The following is a 24,664-nucleotide window of genomic DNA, read 5'->3' as shown; positions in this document are numbered from 1 at the left end:
GCAAAGCAGTGAAGCTGTGCTGGGAGGACAATGGGATTTGTGTTCCTGGGAATTTGGAGAGTTTTGGGATTTGCAGGAGCAAAGCAGTGAAGCTGTGCTGGTACAACAATGGGATTCACGTTTCTTGGAATTTTGGGTTTTTTTTGGGATTTTGCAGGAACAAAGCAGTGAAGCTGTGCTGGGAGGACAACGGCATCCGTATTCCTGGGAATCTGGGGTTGGGCTGGTGGGAAGGGTTGGGAAAATCCCGTGGGATTCTCACCCCATGGGATGCGGCCAGAGCGGAGTGGGAGCATCCTTGGACCCCCACTTTTCCAGGGAATCCAGGGCTGTTCCCGGTGCCCCAGAATTGGCCACGTGGGACTGGGAGTGATCCTGAGTCAGCAGTTCCAGGTGGGCCGGGACACCCGGAACACGCGTGGGAGAGCTCCTAAATCCGGCTGGGAATGACTCAGAGCACGAGGGATTGGCTCAGCCACCCCCAGGTCCCTTCTCCTGGATTCCCAAAGCTCCGGAGGAGAAGGGAAGCTCCAGAGGCCTCAAAGGGATGGATTTGGGATGGCTCCACTTCCAACCCTGCGGAAGCTCCAGCTGGGCCACTCCCATTGGGATTTTTTCCTTGTTATTTTAATTTATTCCTGAGGATTTCAATTTTTTATGGAGCTTCCCATAGGTGGAAAAACAACTCTGGAATGTGCAATGACCACATTCCTCTTTTTCTCCACCTTTTTTTTCTTTTTCCTCCTTTTTCCTCCTTATTTTCCTCCCTCCTTTTCTTCCACCTTTCCCCTCCTTTTTTCATCTTTCTTCCCTACTTTTTCCTCTTTTTTTTTGTTCTTTCTTCCCTCCTTTTGTCACCTTTTTTCTCCCACTCCTTTTTCCCTCCTCCTTTTTTTCTTTTTTTCCTCCTTTTTTACCTCATTTTCCCCTCCTTTTCCCCTCATTTTTTCCTTTGCCTTTTCTCCGTGTCCAATCTGGGACAATCCCTCTGGAAAAGGCCTTGGGGTGGCTCCGTCTCTCCCTTCCCAACCCCTCCCAGGGCTCCTCCTCATCCCATCCCAGCTTTTCCAGCTCCTTCCAGCCTTGGAAAACTTCTCCCCGAGGAGCAGGAGCCATTCCAGGGGAGCAGATGGCTGAGGAGGAAGAGGAGGAGGAGGAGGAGGAAAATCATGGATGCAAATTCTCCGGGATGTCTTTGCAACATTCCCAGTCAAGGTCGAGCCTCTGGGAGAAGCGTCCTGCAGGATTTTCCCCCAGTCCCTCAAACTCTGGGATATTTCATGGATATTGGAAGCCTTCAAGTGATTGATCCTCATCCATCAGCTGAGACAAACCTGGATTTTTAGGGATGTCCAGGATCCTGGGATGGCAATTCCAGGCTTGGAGCAGCTGGAATTTCTGGGGGTATCTGGCATCTCCACAAAATAACCATTCCCAGATGTCCCAACTCTGGTTTCCTTGTGGGAAAATGGGATCTTCCGAAGGTTCCCCACTAGAAACCCTTTGGAATGTGGGGATTTATTTGGATATCCAGGGGGGGAATCCCGTAAAAAACGGACCCAAAAATTCCAGGGGTTCTCTCAAAGCTGCAGAACTTCCCCGGACCCCCAGAAAACTTCCAGACTCCACCCTGGGGTGAGGAAATTCCATGTTTAATTCCCCCCACGTGGATTTAGGAGGAGCAGCAGAACCGGGGGTGCCGGAATTCAGGAGATCAAAGGAATTTGGGCCTCATTATCTCCAAATTCCAGGGAAGCTGAGGCTGAAAGCCGGGAAATCTCCCAGCAGCTGAAAGCTGGGCAGGAGGGAGGGAGGGAGAGCAGAATTCCCAAATCCCTGCTCTGCTGACGAGGTGGAAGCGCGGAGCTGAAATCGCCACGGAGCGTTCGGAGCCACGGCGGCTCCGAGCGGGAATAATTCCGCTTGAAAGAGCCAGATTGAGGTGGAGAGGGATTTTTCCCAAAGAAGTGACAGCTCGGAGCTGGGCTGCGGCGTGGGAAGTTATTTTGGGAGGAAAAGCAGATTTCGGTGTCATTCCAAGGAGTTTCATCTTCTGTCAGCAAACTCCATCCCTGGATTTTGTGCCGCGATTGGAGTGGCTGGAATTGTTGGCATTCCCAAAGTTCTGCTTCATCCCGAAATTCCTGCTTGATGCTGTAGGAATAAGCAGGATGGGGAAGCCCTGGCACAGCTTATCCAGGGAATCTGGGGCTGCTCAGTCCCTGGGGTGTCCAGGGCCAGGGCTTGGAGCACCCTGGGATTGATTTTTTCCCTACCCAAAGCATTCCAGGATTCCATGTGCTGGGTTAGGTGGGATAATTGGGATAAATCCTTCCCTGGGAGGGTGGCGAGGCCCTGGGATGGAATTCCAGAGCAGCTGTGGCTGCCCCTGGATCCCTGGAAGTGCCTGAGGCCAGGCTGGACACTGGGAATTAGGGCAGCCTGGGATCGTGGGAAGTGCATTGGAAGGGGATCAGCTTCCAGGTCCTTCCCAACCCATCCTAAAGAATTCCAGATTCGTCACAGCCTGTTCCCATCTTTCCATGACCGGGTGGGAATGGAACCAGCTGGAGATGTCCCCGTTTCTCATCCCTGCCTGGTGCTGCTTTGTCCCACCAACATTCTGGGTTCCCAGCCAGTATTCCCAGCTTCCAGCCAATATTCCCAGTTCCCAGCCAATATTCCCAGTTCCCAGTCAATAGTCCCAGTTCTAAGTCAATATTCCCAGTTCCCAGTCGATTTTCCTGGTTCCCAGAAATACTCCCACTTTCCAGTCAATATTCCCATTTCCAAGCCAAGATTCCCAGTTCCAAGCCAAGATTCCCAGTTCCCAGTCAATTTTCCCAGTTCCCAGTCAATGTTTCCAGTCAATATTCCCAATTCTCAACCAATTTTCCCAGTTCCCAGTCCATTTTCCTGGTTCCCAGAAATACTCCCAGTTCCCAGTCAATATTCCCAGTCAATATTCCCAGTTTCCTGCCAATATTCCCAGTTCCCAGTCATTATTTCCATTCAATATTCCCAGTTCCAAGCCAATATTCCCAGGTCCCAGAAATATTCCCAGTTTCCAGTCAATATTCCCAGAAACATTCCCAGTTCCCAATTCTGGATGCTCCCCACGCATTCCCAAATTCCTTTGCTTCCCGATGACTCCCCGCCCTCCCAGGGCTGGAATTCAATTTTGCTTTCCAACCAAAGAAATCCCCCCCCCACCACCCCAAATCCACTGTGCAGAAGTGAGAATTAATTAAATTAATTAAAAAATAATTAAATTAATTAAATGGATGAAATTAATTAGTGGCCATTGTGTCATTAATGCCAGACTTTAATTAAATTGTGTGGAGATAACGACTCCAGAGCTTCCCAACAGCCGAACATTCCCAGGATGGAGAAATTCCTCCTAAAACCCATCCAAGGCAGGCCCTGTCCTCCGGTGGAGCTCCGAAGTTGGAAATTCCAGGCTATTTTCCAGCCAAAAATGGAAATTCCTCCTCTTCCTCCCCTCTTTTCCATCCTTTTGGAGCTTCCAGGTATTTCCCAGGATTGAAATCCAGGATCTCCTCAGCTCCTTCCCATCTTTTGGAATAGATGATCCCATGGGATGTGGAGTGCCTGGATCTGGGAGCCACTCATGGAATTTGCCAACGCCATGTGGTGGTGGTGGTGGCACATTCCAAGAACTCTTTGGAATGTTGGCTGCAGGAAAAATCTGGGAAGCTGTTCGCTGCAGGTAAATTCCCAAGGAATTTTCCTGGCTGCTCTGGAGGGAAAAATTGGGATTTATTCCATGGGGGAAATGTTCCCAAAGCTCCTTGTCCTGCAGGAACTCCTCTCCAAAGGGCCATGGCCGAGATTGGATTGATTGATCCAGGAGCAGAGCCCGGAGCTCGGGAATTTGGAACTTGGGAAATGTGGGACAGGGGAAAGGGGGAGAATCAGGAGGTCCTGGAGGAGGAGTAGGAAACGCTGCAAAATTCCCTGGGGGAAACTTGGTAAAAGGCTGGGATGCGACCGCATTTTGAGGATTTGGGATGTATTTTGTGGATTTGGGATTTATTTTTCAGACTTGGGATAGACTTCCTGGATTTTGGATCTATTTTGTGGATTTAGGATGTATGTTGTGGATTTGGGATATATTTTATGGATTTGGGATTTATTTACTGGATTTGGAGTCTATTTTCCGGATTTGGGATCTATTTTCTGGGTTTAGGATGTATTTTGTGGATTGGGGATTTATTTTGTGGATTTGGGATCTATTTTTCAGATTTGAGATATATTTTGTTGATTTGGGATCTATTTTGTGGATTAGGGATCTATTTTCCAGATTTGGGGTATATTTTCTAGATTTTGGATCTCTTTTCAGGATTATTTCCCTTCCTCTGTGCAATGGTTTGGATTCATTTTCCAAGAAAATCTTCCCTGTCGCCCTCAGATCCCTTTTTTCCTGTTTTTCCCAGCTCTGCTTCCTCCACCTCTTTTCCAGGTGTTTGGATGGATCCAATCCCTTATTCCCATCCCTCTCCCACCCAAGGAGCAGCCATTTCCATATTTATTAAATTCCTTTCCCACGATCGACAATCCCTGGCTCATCCCGCTCCTGGTGCCGGGAGGTGGAGCAGGGATGGGAGGATTGGGAAGAGATGAAAGGGAAAACCAATGGGATTCAGGATCCTGGTTTTCCTGCCTTATTCCTGCTTCCTCCTCAGCCTGGAGCAGCCCAACCATCCCTGCTCCCCTGGGAGCTGCCAGAATGGTAAATTCCTGGTGGGATTTCCAGCTCTGTGCTGGGATCCAAACGCTGCTTTCCATGGAGTTCATGGAGGAGGAGGCGCTGGGATTCTCCTGGAGATTCTTCCCGTTTTCCCATCTGCCATCTTCCCGTGTTCCCATATTTCCATCTTCCCACAGTGATGGGAAGAGGTAAATATGGGAACGTGGGAAGATGGAAGATGGGAAAACGGGAAGATGGATTTTTTCCGGTGGTTGAGCTGGTGACCGGCTCAGCCCTGGGAGCGCTGGATATTCCCGGCCTTTCCTCGCTCCCACTCTTGGATTTTCCTGCTGCCCTTCCCAGATTTTTTCACCAGGGAATTTTTTCATCCCAATCCTCCCATTTTTTCATTTGCTCCTCCTTTCCAAACCCCATTCCAGGAGGGATTTCCTGCTCCAAAATTCCTGGGATTTTTCCGAGGTGATGTTCCATCAAAACCTCCTCCCTGGGATTTGCTCCCCAGGATGACGCTCCGGAATAAATTCCTGGTTATTCCAAATCTGGGACTTTCTCCCCAAAGTTTGGAACTTTGTCTTTCAATCTGGGAATTTTTTTTCCCTAAATTTGGAACTTTCTTCCCAAAATTTGGGACTTTCTCCCCAAATTTGGGGGTTTTCTCTTCCAGTTTGGGAGTTTTTCCCCAGAGTTTGGGATTTTCTCCCCAAAATGTGGGACATTCTTGCTAAATTTGGGATTCTCTTCTCGAATTTGAGACTTAGCCCCTGGATTTGTTCTGGAAAGGTTGGGAAAAAAAGAGAAACAGGAAAATTTTCCCCTTGGGAGCTTTTTTTTGTCCCAAATTCCCATCTCCGAGGGCAGACGGAGGAGCCTCACCTGGAATGTGCTGCTCTGGATTCCGGTTGTTCCCAAGGGACGCATGGAATGAGGCTCAGGCCTGGTTTTCCGGGCTGGATCGATCCCTTGGGAATCTGGGAAGGACAGGAGGGTGCCAGCTCTGTTGGAAAACAAGGATTGGTGTTTTTGGGGAGTGAAGGGATCCAACTTTGGAAGGGAACACAGGAAAATCCGTATTTACAGGAAAAAAATGGGAATAATCATTTGGATGAGGCAGGAGCAGCATTCCCCAGTCGTTCCCTCCCTTCCCAAGGCTGGGAATCCCCCAGGGCATTCCAAGGGAGCTCCCGCCAGCCGCTGGATTCACGGGGAATTAAAAGCTGGGAGAAATGGGAGCGATCTGGACATGGCAGGGTTCACATCCCACGATTTCCAGGATTCCTGTCTGCTCGGATGCCCTGGGAGCCTCCTGATGGCCGGGAATTCCACTCCTGGGAATTCCCTGTGGAATCTGGAGGCTGCCAAGGAAGCTTTGCCTTCGGAAAACGAATCGTGCTCCCAACATTCCGGGTTATTCCCCTTTATCCTTCTCCCACCGGATCATGGGTTTGGCTCTGGGGCGAGGCTGTGCTGAAAGGGGCTGAAATTCCCATTGGGAAGCTCTGGAATTGTGGGAATTTTTCAAATCCGGGTTTATTTTTGTTGTCCAAGGAGGTATTGGAGCTGTTGGATCTTTGGGAAGCAATTCCCAGCTTCCCGAAAATCTCCACTCGCCTCATCCAGGGTGGCTCCCATCCAGAGGAATGTTCCAACCATGGAAACAGCCCTGGCTGAGGAAAGCGGGAATGCTGGGAGAGCAGAATGTTGGGAATTTTGCCATTTTCCATGGAAAAACGGACAGGAAGAGCCAGACGTTGGGTTCCAGCAGCTGAGGGAAAAAGTCCTGGATTGGGTCATCCCGTGGCGATGGATTTGGGAATTTTTGACTCCTGGTGGTTCCGTTTCTCATGGAAAACTCCTCATGAGGGGGGAAATGAAGGATCTGAACTTGAGAATCTGGGACTGGATTTGGTTTTATCCCGGATTTCCGGGCACTGAGGGGTGGGTGACCCCAAAATTTTGTCCTGGTGTTTTTTCCCAATCAGAGCCCCAAAAGACAATCCTGGGTGGGAAAACGGAGGCGTTTTCCATGGAATTGCCTTTCAGGGGGATTTGGAACAGCTGAAATTCCAGCCCAACCAGTAACACTTACCCGATCCAAACTGGTGGGACTCAATTCCCAAAAACCCTCCCTGACAGGAACCACCAGGAGCCAAAAAAGCCCAAATCCATTGCCATGGCCTGACCCAATCCATTACTCTTTCCCTCGGTGTTGCCGGGCCAGGATTATGGGTAGTTCCCATCCCCATCCCAGGGAAAACTTTTGTCCTGGTGTTTTCCCCCAAATTTTAGCCCCCAAAGAGGATTCTAGGGGTTTTTCCATGGAATTGGCTTTGTCCAGCTGGAAATCAGGGAACGTTCCCCTGGGATTTTGGGAATAGGTGGGGGTGGAGGGCTGGAAGGAAAGGATTTGGGAAGACAGGGAGAGCACCTGGAAGTGGGAATAAGGGATAAAAATATGGATTTTTGTAAGAAAAGGGATGTGGATCTCCAGCTCTTCTGCTCTCAGGAAGCCCCGGGCATCCCAATCCCCCTTCCCAAGGAATCCTGGCATCTTCCTGAAGTCTGAGAGTGAAGGGAAACCAGGAAAAGCTGTGGGGCAGGGCCCTGGAGGGTGGGATCCCAGCCAGGGTGGGATTTTGGGGAGTCTGGGATCACTCCAGGCTGGATCCGGGGGTTCAGGGAGGCAGGAATTGCTGAGGGAAGAGGGGGCAGAGGGGAAGTGCTGCTCCCAGTGGATCCCAGTGGATCCCTGTGGATCCCTGTGGATCCCTGTGGATCCCTGCTCCAGGATCCTGCATCCCATATCCCTGCCTGCATCCTGCTCCTTATCCTGAATCCCAACGCCATCCTGCATCCCAGCCCCTCCTGCATCCCAACCTATCCTGTATCCCACATCCCTGTCTGGATCCTGCTCCCTGTCCTGTATCCCACATCCCTGACAATATCCCAACCCTGCATCCCGACCCCGCATCCCAATCCCTTCCTGCACCCCAAATTCCTGCTCGTATCCCACATCCCTGCCTGCATCCCAATCTCATCCTGGACTCCACATCCCTGCCTGCATCCCGACCCCTCATCCCAACCCCATCCTGCATCCCACATCCCAGCCTGTATCCCACATTCCTGCCTGCATTCCAACCATGCAGCCCAACCCTGCATCCCAAATCTTTGCCTGTGTCCCAACCCTGCATCCAACCCCATCCCGCATCCCAACCCCATCCCGCATCCCTGCCTGCATCCAACCCCTCCCCCATCCGTGTCCCCCCTCCTGGCACCGCCCCTCCCCCATCCCGTCCTCTGCCCCTCCCCTCCCCCGGCACCCCCGTGACCCCCCCCAAATCCATCCCTGCATCCCCCGGGCCCCCAAATCCATCCCTGCATCCCCCCCACTCCCCAAATCCATCCCCGCCATCCCTCCGTGAATCTTCCCCTGCATCCCCCCACAATCCACCCCGCCCCCGAATTCCCCCCTCAATCCATCCCCCCCCGATTTCCCCCCCGGATCCATCCCCCGATCCATCCGTGAATCCCCCCCCGTATCCCGGAACGCCCTCCCCGGTATCCCCCCCCGGATCCCCCCCCGGATCCCCCCCGGATCCATCCCCCGCATCCCTCCGTGACTCCCCCCCCGCTCCATCCCCCCCAATCCCCTCCCGGTCCCTCCCGGTCCCTCCCCGCCCCCCGCTCTGCTCCCCGCCCCCCTCAGCCCCTCCCGGGGGCCGGGCCGGGGGCGGGCTCAGCCCGGGGGGGGCCGGGGGCGGCCGCTCCAGCCCCGCTCGGCTCCGGCTGCTCCAAATCGGCTTAAGGGCGGCAGCGGCGGCGGAGCTGCTGCACCGGGGGGGCAGCGCCGAGCCGAGCCCCTTCCCCAACAGGACCGGACCGGACCGGACCGGACCGGACCGGACCGGACCGGACCGGGCCGAGCCCCCTCCCGAGCGGGACCGGACCGGGCCGAGCCCCTGGCGGTGCCCGGCGCGATGCCCGCCCGGCGCCCGGCGCGGGGGCCCCGCTGAGCCGCCCCCGCGGGCACCATGCGCGCCATGAGCCCCCTGCCCCTGTGGCTGCTGCTGTGGCACCTGCGGCACCTGGCGCTGGGTGAGTGTCACCCCCCCTCCTCGAGGGGACAGGGACACCCCCGGGGCCGCGGGAGGGATGGGGTGACCCCCAGGGACACCCCCGGGGCCGCGGGAGGGATGGGGTGACCCCCGCACCCCGCCGGTCACGGGGCGAGCTCGGGGCTCGGCGCCCCCGCCCTGGGGTTTGGGGTGATTGGGGGGTGGGGGGGGCACCCACGGAGAGAAGAACGGGTTTGGAGTGGGGAGTTGGGGTTTGGTACTGGGGAATGGGGTCGGGGGGTGTTAGTGGGGCACCCCATAACCCGGTATTGGTGTGGGAGGCATTAATGGGGCACCCAATGTCGCGGTACTGCTGTGGGATCTGTTAATGGGGCACCCCATAACCCGGTATTGGTGTGGGAGGCATTAATGGGGCACCCCACAACGGGGAACTGGTGTGAGATCTGTTAATGGGGAACCCCATATCGCGGTAGTGCTGTGGGAGGCATTCATGGGGCACCCCATAACCCGGTACTGGTGTGGAGTCTGATAATGGGGCACCCCATAACCCGGTATTGGTGTGGGAGGCATTAATGGGGCACCCAATAACCGGGAACTGGTGTGAGATCTATTATTGGGCCACCCCATAACCCGGTATTGGTGTGGGAGCCGTTAATAGGGCACCCCATAACCCGGTACTGGTATGGAGCCTGATAATGGGGCACCCCATATCGCGGTACTGGTGTGGGAGCCGTTAATGGGGCACCCCAAAACACGGTATTGGTGTGGGAGTCATTAATGGGGCACCCCACAACGGGGAACTGGTGTGAGATCTGTTAATGGGGAACCCCATATCGCGGTAGTGCTGTGGGAGGCATTCATGGGGCACCCCATAACCCGGTACTGGTGTGGAGTCTGATAATGGGGCACCCCATAACCCGGTATTGGTGTGGGAGGCATTAATGGGGCACCCAATAACCGGGAACTGGTGTGAGATCTATTATTGGGCCACCCCATAACCCGGTACTGGTGTGGGAGCCGTTAATGGGGCACACCCTACAGAGGGGGGTTTTAATGGGGCACCCCCTACCCGGGCACTGGGGTGGAGCCGTTCATGGGGCGCCGTTTTTGGGGTGCGAGGGCCCGGGGCTCTCATCCATGGGGCCACCCCGAGTCCCCTTTCCCCGCTCCGCCTGCGCATCCCAGCCCCGCTCCAGCCACCGAGGGGGGGCTGTGTTTGGGGACCCCCACCAGCTCAGATTTTGGGGGGGTCGCAGCCCCTCCTGCCCCTTTGGGATGCCCAAATCCCCAGCAAGGAGCAGCACCCCCCAAATTCCCGCTGTCCTGGGGGATTGCAGCTCCCGAGCTCCCAAAAACCCCGGGACTCCCCACGCCAGCCCCAAACCCGGGGCTCCGGGGAGGGGAAACCGCCCGGGGAAGGAAACTTTGCCCTCCTCGCACCCCACAGGGCCACCCGTGGCATTTCATTCCGTCTCCATTTGAGGCGAATTCCCTCTTTTTTTCCCCCAATTCCCGCTCGGGGGGGTCTCAGGTGGCCGCTCCTTCCCGAGCCCCGGGAAGCGGGAGCTCTTCCAGGCGCCGGGAGATGGAGGGGCGAGCGCAGCCTGCTCCGCATCTCTCTGATTTTTGGCTCTTTTTTGGGGTTTTTTTTTTTGGATTTTAATGGACTTTGTGCTCTCCGGGAAGCGCCGGCGGGCGCTGCAGGGCGCGGGGCGGGGGAGCCGCGGCTCTGCGGGGCCAGCTCCACACAAAGGAGCCGATTCTTCCCCTCCTGCTCCCGCTCCATCCCTCGGGCACCGCGCAGCCCCAGCCCAGCCGGGCTTTGGGATCGGGAAGAGAATTCCCTGAAGCCCTCATTTCCTTCCCTTGGCCCTGGGGTTCGGGTCCTGCCGGGCTGCGGCTGCTCCTCCGAGCCCCCTTCCCCAGCATCCCGAGCATCCCGAGCATCCCAGCGCCCGGATTAATAAAACCTGCTCGGGAAAAGGGGGGAACTTGTGCCAAACCCTCCCCTCCCCTCCCCGCTCTCCTCCGCCGCCGTTTTAAGGTCATGGATAGACAATTTCCAAGGAACAACGCATCCCCCCGGCTTTCCCGGAGCTCCAGCTGTCTGTCACTGGCGCAGGGATCATTTTTCCTGCCTCTCTCCTGCTTTTTTTCTCGCCGCAGATCGGGCGGTTGCTCTCGTGCTGTTGATTTCCTGAGAGCGGCTGCGGGGGAATCTCTGTTTGTGAGGGGGGAAAAAATGGGATCAGAGTTGGTTTGTGAAGGGGTTGGAGGAGCTCGGGGAGCCCGGAGGGGTTGGGGGTTAGGAAGTGATGGATCCGGCGTCGGGAATTGTTTGGGTTTGGGCATCCACGAGCTGGATTTGGGCTCCTAAACCCCACTGGAACCTGGCTGCATCCCGAGGATCCGCCGTGTTCGGCATCTCCTTCCCTGTGGAAGCCGTCCCTGTGCTCATTTTGGGGTTCCCAACCCAAACCACCCCGCAATTCTGTGATCCCCCCCTCGGCTGTCCCAAAAATCCCATCCCGAGCTCTGTTTTCCCATGAGGCAGCCACAAATCCCGACCAAATCCCGGGCTGGGGGCGCCTCCCTTTGCTCGGGGCAGCGGGGGCTGAGCTGCTCCCGAATTATTTGGGGGGTGCAGAGCGTTGTTCCCGAATTTGGGGGGGCAGAGTCCTCGCCATTCCCGAATTTCCGAGGGCAGATGGCTTTTTCCTGGCTGACGGCATCCTTGGCTGGAGCCGCCGCCGTGCCCTCCCCATCCCGGCTGGAGAGCGATCCCAGGGATGCAGACCCCGGGGAGACCCAGGTGGGCCCGGCCCCACTCCCCGCTGTCCGTCCCTACATCTGCCCTGTGGCCCCAAAACCCCTTTTATTTTGGGGGGGGGGGGGGGGGGAATTTCCCTGCTTTCATTGTCCCCTCATCCACCTCCTCATCCGCGTCCCGGAGCATCCCCCAGGAATCCGCTGGAATCGTTTCCCACCCCACAGATCATCCCTGGGAAGCTTTTTTGAGGGGGGGGGGGGGGGTTTCCAGCCCTGCTCTACATCCCTGCCCCGCTCAGGAAAAGCCCTTTTGTGACCCCGAGCACAGCCGGGATCATTCCCGAGGTGTTTTCCAGCCCTCGGGGAGCATCACCCCTGCTATTCCAGCTTTTTTCCCCCCCTTTGTCCCCGGCTCAACCTCTTCCTTTTGCCTAAAAAAGCCGCCGGGGCCGGGGCTAAGTGGGTTAAGGAGCCGTCAGGAGGGAAAAACGAGGCCACGCGGAGGAGGCAGCGCTGGACCATGGAAAAGGAGAGGAGTGCCTGGAAAAGGGACTGGAAAAGCTGGAAAAGCTCCCTTTTCCCCTGAAATCCGTGGGTTCTGGGATCAGGGCTGGCTCGTTCAGCCCGGTCTGAAATACGGCCCCATAAGGGGCTCGTCGGGGGCTGGTTCAGCGCCCTGGGAGGGATCAAAGTGTCGAGTTCCTGGAGATTTCCAGCGGCTTTATCCCGGTGGGATTTGCTTCGGCTTCTGCTTCTCAGCCCCAGTGGGTTGGAAAAAAAAAAAAGAAAAAAAAAAAAAAAGAAAAATTCAAGTGTTTGAAGCTCCTGGGCTTTGCAGGGAGCTGTCCTTGGGGATATTCCTGAAAAACCCAGCTTGGGAACAGCCCTTTGCAGTTGGGGATTTACCTGGAATTCTCTCCCCTCTGCATTCCCCCCGGAGGTTTTTCTGGCAGGGGTTTTCCCAGCTGACAGGGAGCCCCTCGGGTGGAACCTTTTCCAGCCTGGAAAAGACGATTTTCCCTCGTTTTTGGAGGGAAAATCCAGCGTGGGGCTTTCCCCAGGGTGGTGGGAGGCACCTGCTCGTGTTTCTTTTTAATGGAAGGAGGAATATTGTAGGAATTGTGTCCTGGGGGAATCGGGGAAAAGGAGGAGCGGGGGTGAAATCCAGCTTTAAATTCACCCGCAGGTGCCAAAAATCTGCCCCACATTCCCACCATCCTTTCCTGTTCACGCTTTTCCCATCAAATCCTGCCTTCAGCTCTTTTTGGGAAGTTTCCCCTCCCATTTCCACGAATCCCGCGTTCCCACGGAGCCTCTCCAGGTAAATCCAGGCCGTGCAGCCCCTTTGGAAAATCCCCCTCGCTGTGCTAATTGCCCTTTCCCAATTAGCCCAATTTCCCTCCTCCCACCAGCTGCGCTTCGGAGCCGCCACTTCCAATCCAGAGCTCGGGAAAAAGCCGCGGCTCCGGCGAGGATCTTCCCTCTCCTTGTGCCTTCCCAGGATAATCTTTGGGAAGGGGAGACATTCCCAGCTTTATTCCTCCCTGGAAAAGCTCCTGTGGCTGCTCCCAGAGTGGTTCCAAAGTCCCCCAAGCCCAAATTCCCTTGGGATTATTGGCAGCCCCCAAAACCAAATCCTGGGAATGTTGCAGAGTTTGGCTTGGGAATGTTGCTGCCCTTTGGCCTGGGATGAGGAATTCTGATCCAGGTGCTGGGAGCCTGGAGCTGAGCAGCCCCTGCCCTGTGCAGGCTGTCAGATATTCCCAGCTCTATCCATGGGCTCAGCCTTGGAATCCTGGGATGCTTTGGGTGGGAATTCCACGGCCAGGGACAGATCCCACTGTCCCAGGTGGCTCCAAGCCCCATCCAGCCTGGCCTTGGATATTCCCAGGAATCCAGGGGCAGCCACAGCTGCTCTGGGAAAACTGTGCCAGGGCCTCACCTCCCTCACAGCCAGGAATTCCTTCCCAAAAACTAATTTCAATTTTCCCTCTGGAATTGTGGAGCCATTCCCTGTGTCCTGTCACTCCAGGCCCTCCTGAAGAAATCTTTTCCATTTTTTTCTGTCGGCTCCTTCAGGTCCTGGAAGGCCAAAATTGGGTCAACCCAAAGCTTCTCTTCTCTCCAGGCTGAACATTCCCAACTCTCCCAGCCTTTCCTTGGATCATCCTGGAGCCTCCTCTGGACTTGCTCCAGAGGGCAGAATTCCCCATTTTCCTGCTCTGGGATCAGCCCTAGACTTGGGAGGTTTCCATGCCCCGCTCCAGGTCCTTCTCCCAGGGCTGCTCTGTGTGCTCATCCCAGCCTGGATCCATCCTGGGATTGTCTCATTCCAGGTCCTTCTCCCCAGCCTGGATCCATCCTGGGATTCTCCTGCTCCAGGTCCTTCTCCCAGCCTGGATCCATCCCGAGTTTGCCCCGCCCTTGTTAAACTTCAGGAGATTCCCGTGGGCCACTCCAGGACTTTTCCAGGTCTGGAAGCCTGGAGGCTCCTCCAAACACCTCCAGGTCTTGCCTGGACCTTGCATCCCAAATCCATGGGTGGTCCTGGAGCATCCAGATGATCCCACCAGCCGCCCCTTCCCATGGAGATGTTTCCTGTGATGGCTTTTTCCCACCAAAATGCTCTTTCCTGCGGGGAATTCCTTGGCTTGGGAATGCTTGACCAGCTCTCACCTCTTGCTCCGGGATCTAACAAGGAAAAGCTCTCGGGATAAGAGTGGGATTTTAGTGGGAATCCAGCTGAGCAGACCCTGAGGCTCTGGCAGCGCTTGCCGAGGGAAAAGCTCCGCAGGGAGCTGGGAATGGAGCTGAGAGCTCGCCCTGGATGGCTGGGAATGGGCACAGATTCCTACCTGGAACAGGTGGTGGGGGGGGGTGAAGCAGCATCACCCCCTCACAACTCCCAGTGATGGGATTTTTCGGGATTTTCCCCAGTTTTCCAAGTCAAGTCCTCGATTCAGCCTCACCACATCCAGCTCTGCGCTCAGACCCCACAGAGAGGCAAAGCGAGGGAAGGGGCCCCCAGATCCTTAATTTTGGGAGGCAGCTCCGGCCGTGTGAATTCCTGGCTGGAGAATCCCGGCGGGAGGGATGCAGCTGACGGACGGGGCTGGAATCCTTCCCGATCCAGCTGCTCTCTGTGCCCTTTTGTTTGCTTGCGCGGCGCTGCCGGGCTCGTTCCGAGCTCGTGGCTGGCGCTCCCGTTCCATTCTCTGCTTCCCACTTTTCCCCTCTTTTTATTTTTTCCCAAAATAACCCGTCAATCACGGGCTTGTTTTCAGCGCGGTGGGGCCCGGATCCGGCGGGAGCGCCAAGGACGGGCGGATTCCAGAGGCAGGGATAACAACCCGCGGCTGTTGCTCCCTCTTTGGAGTTGTTGGTTTTGTCAAATTAGGGACTGGGGGCTCTCCAAAGCCTTTGGATCAGGGAAGGTGCCTCGTTCCCATTCCCAGCTGGGATTCAGCTCCGGGGAGGTTGGGGACATGCCAGGAAACCCCACAATTCATGGAAAAGGGAATGGAGATGGGAATGTGGCTCCACTGGGCCTGTCCTGGCCTCCAGACCACACATTTTGGCTCCTCCAGTGCTGGGAGAACTTCTCCGTCTGGAAAATCCCGCCTGGAGCAGGGGAGGCAGGGAATTTGTTCATCTCCTGCCCAAAACTCTGGAATATTTTCCCATTCCTATAATTCCTTGGTCAATATTCTCCAGGCAGAGGGGATTAAAAACCCCTCTCCATCTCCTTGTGCTCAGGGATAAATCCAGGAGCCGCTTCCCATCCAGCCAGGACAGGGAAAATGGGAGCTGGGAATCTTCCTTTGGGATGCACCTCCTGCTTTTCCACCTCCTTGCTCCTTTTCCAAGGATCTGCAGCCCCAGGGAAGGGCTGGATCCAGGGAGAGGCTTCGTGAGGGGAGTTTGGGATCCGAGGGACGGGTGGGAGGAAGGGTGAGGAGGGATCTGCGTCCTCGTGGCCTCCAGTCCATGGAAATGCTTTTATTTTTTGGGATGAATTCCATGGGTAAGCCTGGATTTCTGGGTAGAACGTTGCTTTGGAGGCCGCTCGTGCCAGGCTGGTCCCAAGGTGGGAATTGCTCCTGGAGCTGGGGCCTGGAAAAGAGGGAAGTGACGGAAGGGACATTTTTGGCCAGTGATGGTCACCATGGGATGTCCTGGCATGGATTCGGGAATCTCCGGCTCTTCCTGGCGGGACTGGGACAGCAGAAGAGGGGCACAGAGAATCCAGCTCAGCAAATTCCAGCAAAATCCTCGGGATCATCCCAATTTTGGGATAAGGGGGAAGTGGATGGGCTCCCTGTGAGCCTCTTGTGGAGATGTTCCCCTTCCTCATCCTGAGTTCTCTGTGGCTGCATCTTTCCTTTGGAAAAACCCCATGGATTGGATGGGAATTGCCTGGGAAGGGATTTTGATGGGATGGAAATTCCCGGCCCAGCTTTGCCCCTCTGGAGAGAGCATTCCAAAGCTCCGGCTCCAAGGCTTTGGGAGATTCCAAGCCTGGATTCCTGGACCAGGATTTGGGATTCTCCCACCGCTCCATGGAGAATCTTCCTCCTTTTTTTAGGCCCGGCCGCCCCCGTTCCCTGCGGATGGAGTCACACAAAGTGTGGGAACACGGGATCCACGTGGGAACACGGGGTCCACGTGGGAACACGGGCTCTGCCATTCCACCCTCGGCAGCTCTGGGAGCATCCCGAGAACCGGGGGTGGAATTTGGCTGCTTTCCTGGCTTTCCTCCTAAAAATAAAGCAGGGAATGTTGGATTGCGGGAGGACCCCGTGACTCTGAGAGGGGTGGGAGGGTTTGGGGGGCTGGGAAAGGCCAATGAAATATTCCCAGGGAGCTGCTGGGGAGTGGGATTTTCCATAGGGGATGGATGGATGGATGGATGGATGGATGGATGGATGGATGGATGGATGGATGGATGGATGGATGGATGGATGGATGGATGAAAATGGATCCACTGTGTGGGATTTTCCATGTGGGATAACAGGCTGGATCTGCCGGGGAATGGGATTTTCCATGGGGGATGGAAACGCTGGATCTGCCGGGGAATGGGATTTTCCCAGGCAGATCAGGCAATGGGCAGATCCTGTTCCAGAAAAGATCCAAAGGATGCAATTCCCACCAGGAACAAGGGTCCCAGAGAGCCCATCCTGTATGGAAAAGCCTCCAGCGCTCCGGCTCCACTCAGAGTCCTTCCCTTTGGAATTGGATAATGAGATGTTTTCCATTAACGGCAGCTCCCGGTGACCCTTTTGAAGTTCTGTTTGCATCTCCCTGCGCTATTCCAGCTTTTTTTCTGTAGGGAAGCGCTTTGTGAGGAGTGGAGATTGTTTGGATTCCTCCCGAATTTCCGCTGTAATTAGTGCAGGGATGGGAAGGCGAGAGGAGCTTAGGGAAGCATTTCCCAAATTAAATCTTCCCATTCCTTGGAATTTGTGGGGTTGTTTTTATTTAGGGCAGGAAAATCTGTGAGATTCCATGGTGGGAGAGAGAGGGTTTGGGCAATGGGATGGTCAGGATGCTCCTGCCGTTCTTGGTTTGCGTGGATCACGCTCCAGACCTGCTCCATGATTCCCAAAAAAATGGGTGAAAAAAATCCCAGAGTTTTTGGGCAGAAAGGATTTGATTGGAATGATTTTATCTCAGGGGGAGGGAGGGAATGGGAATGGGAGTGGGAATGGGAAAGGAGAGCACTTCCAGCCTGGAGAATGGAAATGGGAATGGGAATGGGAATGGGAATGGAGAGCACTTTCAGCTTGGAAAATGGGAATGGGAATGAGAAGGGAAAGAACTTCCAGCCTGGAGAATGGGAATGGGAATGGGATTGGGAACAGAGAGCACTTCCTGCCTGGAGAAAGGGAATGGAGGGCACTTCCAGCCTGGAAAATGGGATTGGGAATGGGAATGGGAATGGGAATGGGAATGGGGGGCTTTTCCAGCTGTTTAACATCCCGGGCACTCCTCTCCGCCCCGCTGAGCAGGAAAACCTCCCACATTCCCGGCCTCTCTTCCCGCCCTCCCGGGAGCACTGAATTAAAGGAATATTGGATGATCCCACGCTTGGTTATGTTTTATTAACGCGGAGCCTCGGCCCCCCGGCACATCCAGAGGATCCGAGGCTCTGCCGGGCGTTTGTCCCTCTTTTCCAAGGTCTGGCTGCTGCTGATATTCCCAATTCCAGTCCTTGGCTTGGCTGGGGGGTCGGGCTGGGGTATTCAGGAAAAGGAGGGAAATTTGGGATGAAAAATGGGAATGTGTGGTTTGTCTGAGGATTCTCTGTGTCCTGGCAGGCTTTGGGATGGGAGTTTCGCAGCGGGAATAGGGATGGATGCGGGAATAGTGATGGATTTGGGAAAGCAGAGTCATGGACACGACGTGGAGCCGTGGAAAAATCTCCTCCCTGATTTTCCAGCTTTGCTCCATCTCAGGGGTGGGAGAACCCCCAGAATGTTGCATTTGAGGGAAAAGATCCCAAAAAACGCCAGCATTCCACAAGCAGAGCTAAAGGAGGGATTGGGGCTGGGATTTTGCTCCATCAGCCTTTGGGATCAGCGGGAAAAGCCAAACATGGATAATGGGACAGCTCTGGAAGTGATGGGAGAGGGAAAGGTGTTAATTAGCAGTGGTTTCCTAGTGGAGGGGGGATGGATCGGGATGAAGGAAACTGCCCCATGGAGATGGATCGGGATTAAGGGAAGAGCCCCGCACATCCTCTCTGTGGGAGAGGGAAGTGTCGGGAATCAGTGCCTGGAATCAAGGCTGGAAGAGGGAGATATCCATTAATCCCATTAGGGATGCGGAATTACCGGGAGAGCAGAGGGGTCATCAACCGTGGAGTGTGAATCTGGAGGAGAGAGAGCAGCGATCACAATCGTGCTTTGTCCAGGGAATGGGGCTGGAGAGGACGGGAAAGATGGGGCTGGATGAGGTTGGGCCGGGGAGATCCCTGGGGGATGGGATCACGGTGTTCCCAAGGGATGAGGGAGAGTTTGGGATGCAGCTGCATCCCTGTGCCTGGGAAAAGCATCTCCAGGCCACGGTCAAATTTTGGAGCTGGAAATCCTGGTGGGAATTTTGGCTGTTTCCATGGAAGGTCTGGAGGAGTCTGTCCCAAAAATCCTTCCCTTCCCTTCCCTTCCCTTCCCTTCCCTTCCCTTCCCTTCCCTTCCCTTCCCTTCCCTTCCCTTCCCTTCCCTTCCCTTCCCTTCCCTTCCCTTCCCTTCCCTTCCCAAACCTTCCCTTCCCAAACCTTCCCAAACCTTCCCCCTCCAGAACATTCCTCCAGGAATACCAAGGGTTTTCCAACTTAGCCGGGACCATTTGGGGCTGATCCAGGTGCCCCAGGCACCCTCCAGGTCATTTTTTTGGGAAAAAGCTGCACATCGCACCCCGAATTCCAAAAACAAAGTGGATTTTGGAGCTCCTGGGATTCCTGCAGGGACTGGGTTTATTTTTGTGCTTCCTCTGCCTGAGGTTGTGCCTCCGGAGAAAGAGTTCAGAAGGAAAAATCCCAAAATATCAGTAACAATGATCCCTTCCCAGCTCCTCCATGCAGGAATCGATGGAAGGAGTGGAGATTGCCCGGAGCCAACAGCTGGGAGGGAGGGGGGATCGATGGCTCCTCGTTTGTCACCAATCAAAAATCTGGGATAATTGGATTTCCCGCAAGTGGAGAAATAAATCAGGGAATTCATTATCCGGGTCAGGGTCACCCCTGCTCCAGGGCCACCGGGGCTTGGGAAAACCTGCTTGGAACTGGTGGGAAACCCGGCGGGGTCTCCCAAACCGAAACCTGCTGACTTTCCTGAATGGAATTAATGGTTTTCCCTCTTTTCCCCCTCCCAAGCCTGTGGGTCTCCCAGTAAAGCTGGAAAAAGAGGAGTTTTAGGGAGGACTGAGGAGTTTTGGGTGGGAAAATTCTTTCCTGGTGTTATTTTTGGGAGCAAGAGCACCTCTGATAACCCCCCTCCTGTTCTCCCAGGATTGGATTTTTTGGGATCTCAAATTATCCCCTTGCTGTTATTCCAGGACTTTCTGAGATCTCAAATTATCCCCTTGCTGTAATTCCAGGATTTTTTGGGATCTCAAATTATCCCCTTGCTGTTACTTTGGGATGGGATTTTCTAGGATCTCTAAAAACCCCTTGCTGTTATTCCGGTATTTTTGGGGGAGGATCTCCAAAAACCCCTTGTTGTTACTCCAGGATTTATTGGGATCTCTAATAACCCCTTGCTGTTACTTTGGGATGGGATTTTCCTGGATCTCAGATGAGCTGGAAAGGACCTTGCTTTCCCCTTCCCAAGTGGGGAAACTGAGGCATGGAAAGACCTGGAACCCTGGAATGCTTTGGGTTGGGATGGACAGGGACATTTCCCATAGGCTGTTGTTCCAACGTGGATTTGAGCACTTCCAGGAACAGGGAGCAGCTCCCAGCTCCTTCCTGCTCTGTTAATTATTCCTGCTGGGATTAACTCCAGCAGGGATTAACACCCCGAGCCAGAATAGCTTCCCAGAATTGGCTGCTGGTGCCATAATCCCCATCCCAACGGAGCTGGAACAGCAGGAAAATCCTCAGCTGCTGTCAGCAAATCCCTCCCAAGCCACTGATTGAGCTCTGCCAGGGGTTTGGGATTTTTTCCCCAGTTTTCCAATCCCTCAGCTCTGGTTTGGGACTCTAAAAAGGAGCACTGGGTGCAGTAATTCTCCTTTTTTTCACTCTGGAATTGCATTCCTGGGTTGGATTTTGTACGGCAACACCATCTGGGGATAAAATCCTTTATCCCAGGTGAGGTTCTCCATAATCCCAGTGCCCAGGGGTGGCATTCAGAGGGTGCAGCTTCCCAGGGAGCTCCAGGAGCATCCAGCTGGCGGGAATCTCTCCCTTGTCAGGATGCAGAGCTGATCCGCTGGAAGAGGAGGGCTGGGAATTTGCTGATGTGAGGAAAAAATCCCATTTCCAATCTTTTTCAGTGTGGGATTAGGATACAGCCTCTCCTTCTCCTGCCACACTTAATTCAGGATTAATTCCACATCTGCACATGGAGATCAGATCCTGCTGTGTTTTCCGTGGAGCTGCTTGATTAAAAACCAGGGAAAAGCAGAACAGGGGGAATTTTTAGCCCTGGGACACCTGGACATTCCGGTTTGGAGCATTAATCCTGGTTAATCCAGGTGTTGAGGAGGCACCATGCTCTGATGGAAGGGTTTTAGGGAATGTTGAGCCATTCTGGAGGCATTCCATTGGATTTGGTGGTCAGTGATCACTCCCGCTCGGCAAAATTGGGATTGTAGGAAAAATGCCCGTCTGGTGAGCTTGGGATTTGCTGGAAATAGACAAAAATTCCATGGATATGGATTGGAGAGTGATCCATGGGGCAGCTGGGGGCAGATGGAAAAAATGGGGGAAAAGAAGGAAAAATTGGGATTTTTTTAACTATTCCCGAGTGTCATTGGGATCTGCTGGAAAAAAGGAGGAAGGAACTCCCTCCTGGGATTTATCAGCAGGAGGGAATTCCTGCCCTGCAGCCCAGACTGGGGGTGGAAGGACTTCCAGGGGGAAAACAGGAAAATCCAGCTGATGTGGAGGAAATCCTGCAGGAACGGGGTTCATTTATAGGGAAAAGGGAAAATTTGGGATGAGAGGTGGCACCTCCCACCTGCTGGGCCTTGTGTGCCCAAAATCCATTGGCTTCACCCCATGGAATGGCAATAAAATTGGGGAGTGACCGATCTGGGGAATTGTGCCTTAATTAACTTGGGGGGAGTCGTTTGGCAGCTGGGAATCAGCCCTGATTTGCATATTTGCATAGATGCAAATGAGGGCCATGATCTCCATTTATCAAACGAGGCGTCTCAGACCCAGCCTGGCCCTGCGGAATTTTTGGCTCCGTTTTGGCTCCGGCAGCTGTTCCAACATCTGGGAAGAGGCCACAAGGTGCTGGTGGAGCCATCGGTCCAAATTAGGGATGGTGCCAGGTTTTTGAGGGAATTTGGCTCTGCTGGATTCACCTTCCCACCTTTCCCAGGATGAGGCATCATTTTGGATTCTGAAAGCACCCAAAATGATCCAAACAAAACGAATAATCTGGAAAAATCCTTGGATAATGAGGAAAAGGGGTTAATGGAACAGGAGAAACAACAGCGGAATGATGACAAACATCCGGCTCTTCCCAAAATCCTGATCCACCAACCCAGGAGCTCTTCCCAAAATCCAAACCCACTGACCCATCACAGGCTCTTCCAAAAACCCCAACCCAAAGATCCACCAGGAGCTCTTTCCTCTTTCCATGATCCCAGCCCAACAACCCATCCCGAGCTCTTCCTGAAATTCCAAGCTCTTCCCGAAATCCAAAGTCAATCACTCATCTTGTGCTCTTCCCAAAATCCCAGTGACCCATCCCAAGCCACCACTTTGAGCAGCTGTGGGAGCTCCAGTGGGATGTCCAGCGTTTTATGTTATGGGAATATCAGTGGGATGAAGATGTGGAGATAAAATATTCCCCCCTCCAGCACCGCTGGGAGGCCAAGGGATTTTATGGAAACATTGGAAGTGGAAAAGGGGGGGGGGGGGAAAGTTATAAATAAAACTTCCCAGCGTTTCAGTAAATGCTCCTAAACATCCTTCCCATGCGGAGATAAATATTCCATGTGTGATTTACGGCCCTGCATTCCCAGGCTGTGCGGGCAGCGGGATAAAATCCCATAAATCACTGGGAATATCAATGCAGCCACCACATTCTCGCTGATAAGCGGCATGGGCCAGGAAAATCCATCTTTTCTGCGCCAGCTGCGCCTTGACGGAGTTGATTTAAGGAGTTTTGGGATTGGGAGGGGTTTCCCAAGCCTTGGGAGGGTCTTGGATCCTTCTTTGTGTGTTTTCGTGGAAAGGAATTCTCTTCCAGGGGGGTTCAGTTTTGGGGGTGTTGGGATTTTGTTCCAAACAAGATAATTCCCATCCATCCCAGGGAAATACTTCCCAAATCTGAGAGATCCTGGCTTTCCGATGGATGTTGCTTCCCTCCGGTCCTGTTTTTCTTGTGTTCACCCCCAAATCCTCACTTTTCCAGCATCCCTGCTTTTGTAGCCACTGGATTTATCTCCCGGGGTGGGAGGGATGCAGCCCTTAGATCCACCATGGAATTTCATCTCTGAGCATCCAGGAAATCCCTGGACTTTTGGGATGAGAGACCCCCTTAACATCCAAAAATTCCAAAGCCATTCCATGGGTTTGTAGCAGGGCCTGGTCTCCCTCCAGCCAAAGCCGTCACGGTTTTCCCTCCAAACATCCATCTTTTTCCTGGAACGCCGCATTCCCTGTGGATTTGTGCCGGAGATGTCGAACAAGCACGGAATCGACGCCGTGAGCTGAAGCCAAGCCGGGAACGGGCTCCCTCATCCCGTGCTCCAATGAGCCGGAACAGCTCCGAGGAGCTTGGGAAAAGCCGGATGAAGACGTTCGAGGATTTATTCCAGCCCGTGCCCAGGCCACGGGGCTGATTCCGACGGCTCAATCCCACCCGGATTTGTCTGTCGGGAGGCGCAAAGGTGGAAAACGCTGGAGTTTTCTTAGGATTTACTCGGCAGGGAGAGAGCTGGACTTGAGTCGTTGTGGGAAGGAAGCTGGACGGGGAAAAGTGGAAATGTGGGAAGGAGGAGATGGAAAGGAGATTGGAATTGGAGAGATGGGACACAGCACCACCGGGAGGCTCCCAAATCCCAAATTTCCTGTGGCCTTTCTGCTCCCAAAGTGCCCAAACTCTCCCCTTCCATCTGAAATCCTTTGCTGTGCTGAGGTTGTGCTGATGGGGATGAAAGTCCCACAGAGCTGGAATGTTTGGAATGTTTTTAGCCCAGCAGGATCCATTTGGATCTCATTCCTCTTTTTTCTGCTGCCTCTGGAGCCGCTGGAGTCTCGGAGCTGATGAGAGCCAATCCCACCCCTCCAGAACATAAAAGTGACTCTGGAGCTCATCATGAGGAGAAAACCAGCCCCAAAATGGATTTTTCCTGAAGATCCATCAGCATCAATCCTTGGGAAGCCCTCAGGTGGTGTTGGAGATGCTCCCCATGGACACAAGGACATTGGGAATCATGGGCACGGAGCAAATCGGGAATTCATCCTTTTTCTTTGGACTGGGATATTTTGGGATATCTTTTCTTCAGGATATTTTGCTTAGGAGGAATCTGGGATTTAAGGAAAAAAGGGAAGCTGGACAGTGGTTAAAAATTCCATCTTGATGGGATTTAGGTGTTGAAATCCTTGGGAGCTGGGATTTGTGAGTTTGTTTTATCCGTATTTTATAAAAATGGGGAATCATGGAATGGGTTGGATTGGAGGGACCTTAAATCCCATCCCAGTCCCTGCCATGGACAGGGACACCTTCCCCTATCCCAGGCTGTTCCAAGTCCAACCAGGCCTTGGACACTTCAAGGGATGGAGCAGCCTTGGCTTCTCCAGGCTGAATTGATCCATAAAATTCCATCATTCCATAATTCCCACAAGGTTTGCTCATGGAATGGACAGGAAACAGCCCCCGGAGCCCGGCTTGAAGGGGTTCCCTCACTTCATCTTCATTTGAAAGGGGCTGGGAGGCCGAAGGGGCCGCGCTCAATCCATGGATTGATCCAAAGGATTGATCCAAACCATTGATTCCCATCACAAAGAGCCTCGGGACACATCCATAGGATCCGGCAGGTTCTGCATCCCGCTAATTGGAGAAAAATGGACCCAAAGCATGGGCTGGACGTCCCCCTGCTCATTCCATACATTTTCTCCTGATCCCTAAAAATTTAGGAGCTGGTTTGGTCCAGCAGCCCCGCCTAAGGAATAATTCCAGATCCAGCTGCGGAATCGTTCCCTCCCACTTATGGAAATGAGAGAGGGAAGCGGCGCCTAATGAGATGTTTGTGAGGGAAGAGGAATTTTAATTACTGGCTCTTAATTGTCTGCTCGGCCCATTAATATCCCATTTTCCCGGGATTAATGCCATTCGCTCCCTGCCAGCCGGGCTCCTCCTCTCCTGGGGGTGACGCCAACTTTCCCGGGTTTATTTTAGGGAATGAG

The 24,664-nt window shown here is 54.0% G+C and overlaps 1 protein-coding gene and 1 long non-coding RNA gene across 3 annotated transcripts in view; one reads left to right on the top strand and one right to left on the bottom strand.

The window, feature by feature from the left end:
- Positions 1 to 3,304: 3,304 nt before the first annotated feature.
- On the bottom strand, positions 3,305 to 7,934 carry LOC136565520 (uncharacterized). Of its 2 annotated transcripts, XR_010784876.1 has the most exons (3): positions 5,808 to 7,882; positions 5,606 to 5,726; positions 3,305 to 3,760 (listed from the first exon to the last, which is right to left on the bottom strand). It is a non-coding gene; the product is annotated as an uncharacterized lncRNA (long non-coding RNA). The 2 variants fall into 2 exon arrangements; XR_010784875.1 differs by having other exon boundaries at positions 5,606 to 7,934.
- A 740-nt stretch (positions 7,935 to 8,674) lies between these two features.
- Positions 8,675 to 24,664, top strand: part of IGSF21 (immunoglobin superfamily member 21) — a 39,526-nt gene continuing 23,536 nt past the window's right edge. Inside the window, exon 1 of the mRNA XM_066564141.1 lies at positions 8,675 to 8,824. Within this exon, the coding sequence (XP_066420238.1) occupies positions 8,761 to 8,824 (64 nt within the window). The 5' untranslated portion in view covers positions 8,675 to 8,760. The remainder of the gene's footprint in view (positions 8,825 to 24,664) is intronic.

The sequence above is a fragment of the Molothrus aeneus genome, chromosome 21, assembly GCF_037042795.1.
Source record: "Molothrus aeneus isolate 106 chromosome 21, BPBGC_Maene_1.0, whole genome shotgun sequence".
NCBI classification, from domain to species: Eukaryota; Metazoa; Chordata; class Aves; order Passeriformes; family Icteridae; genus Molothrus; species Molothrus aeneus.
Note: the sequence above shows the minus strand (reverse complement) of the source record. Positions and strands in the feature narration are given on the sequence as shown.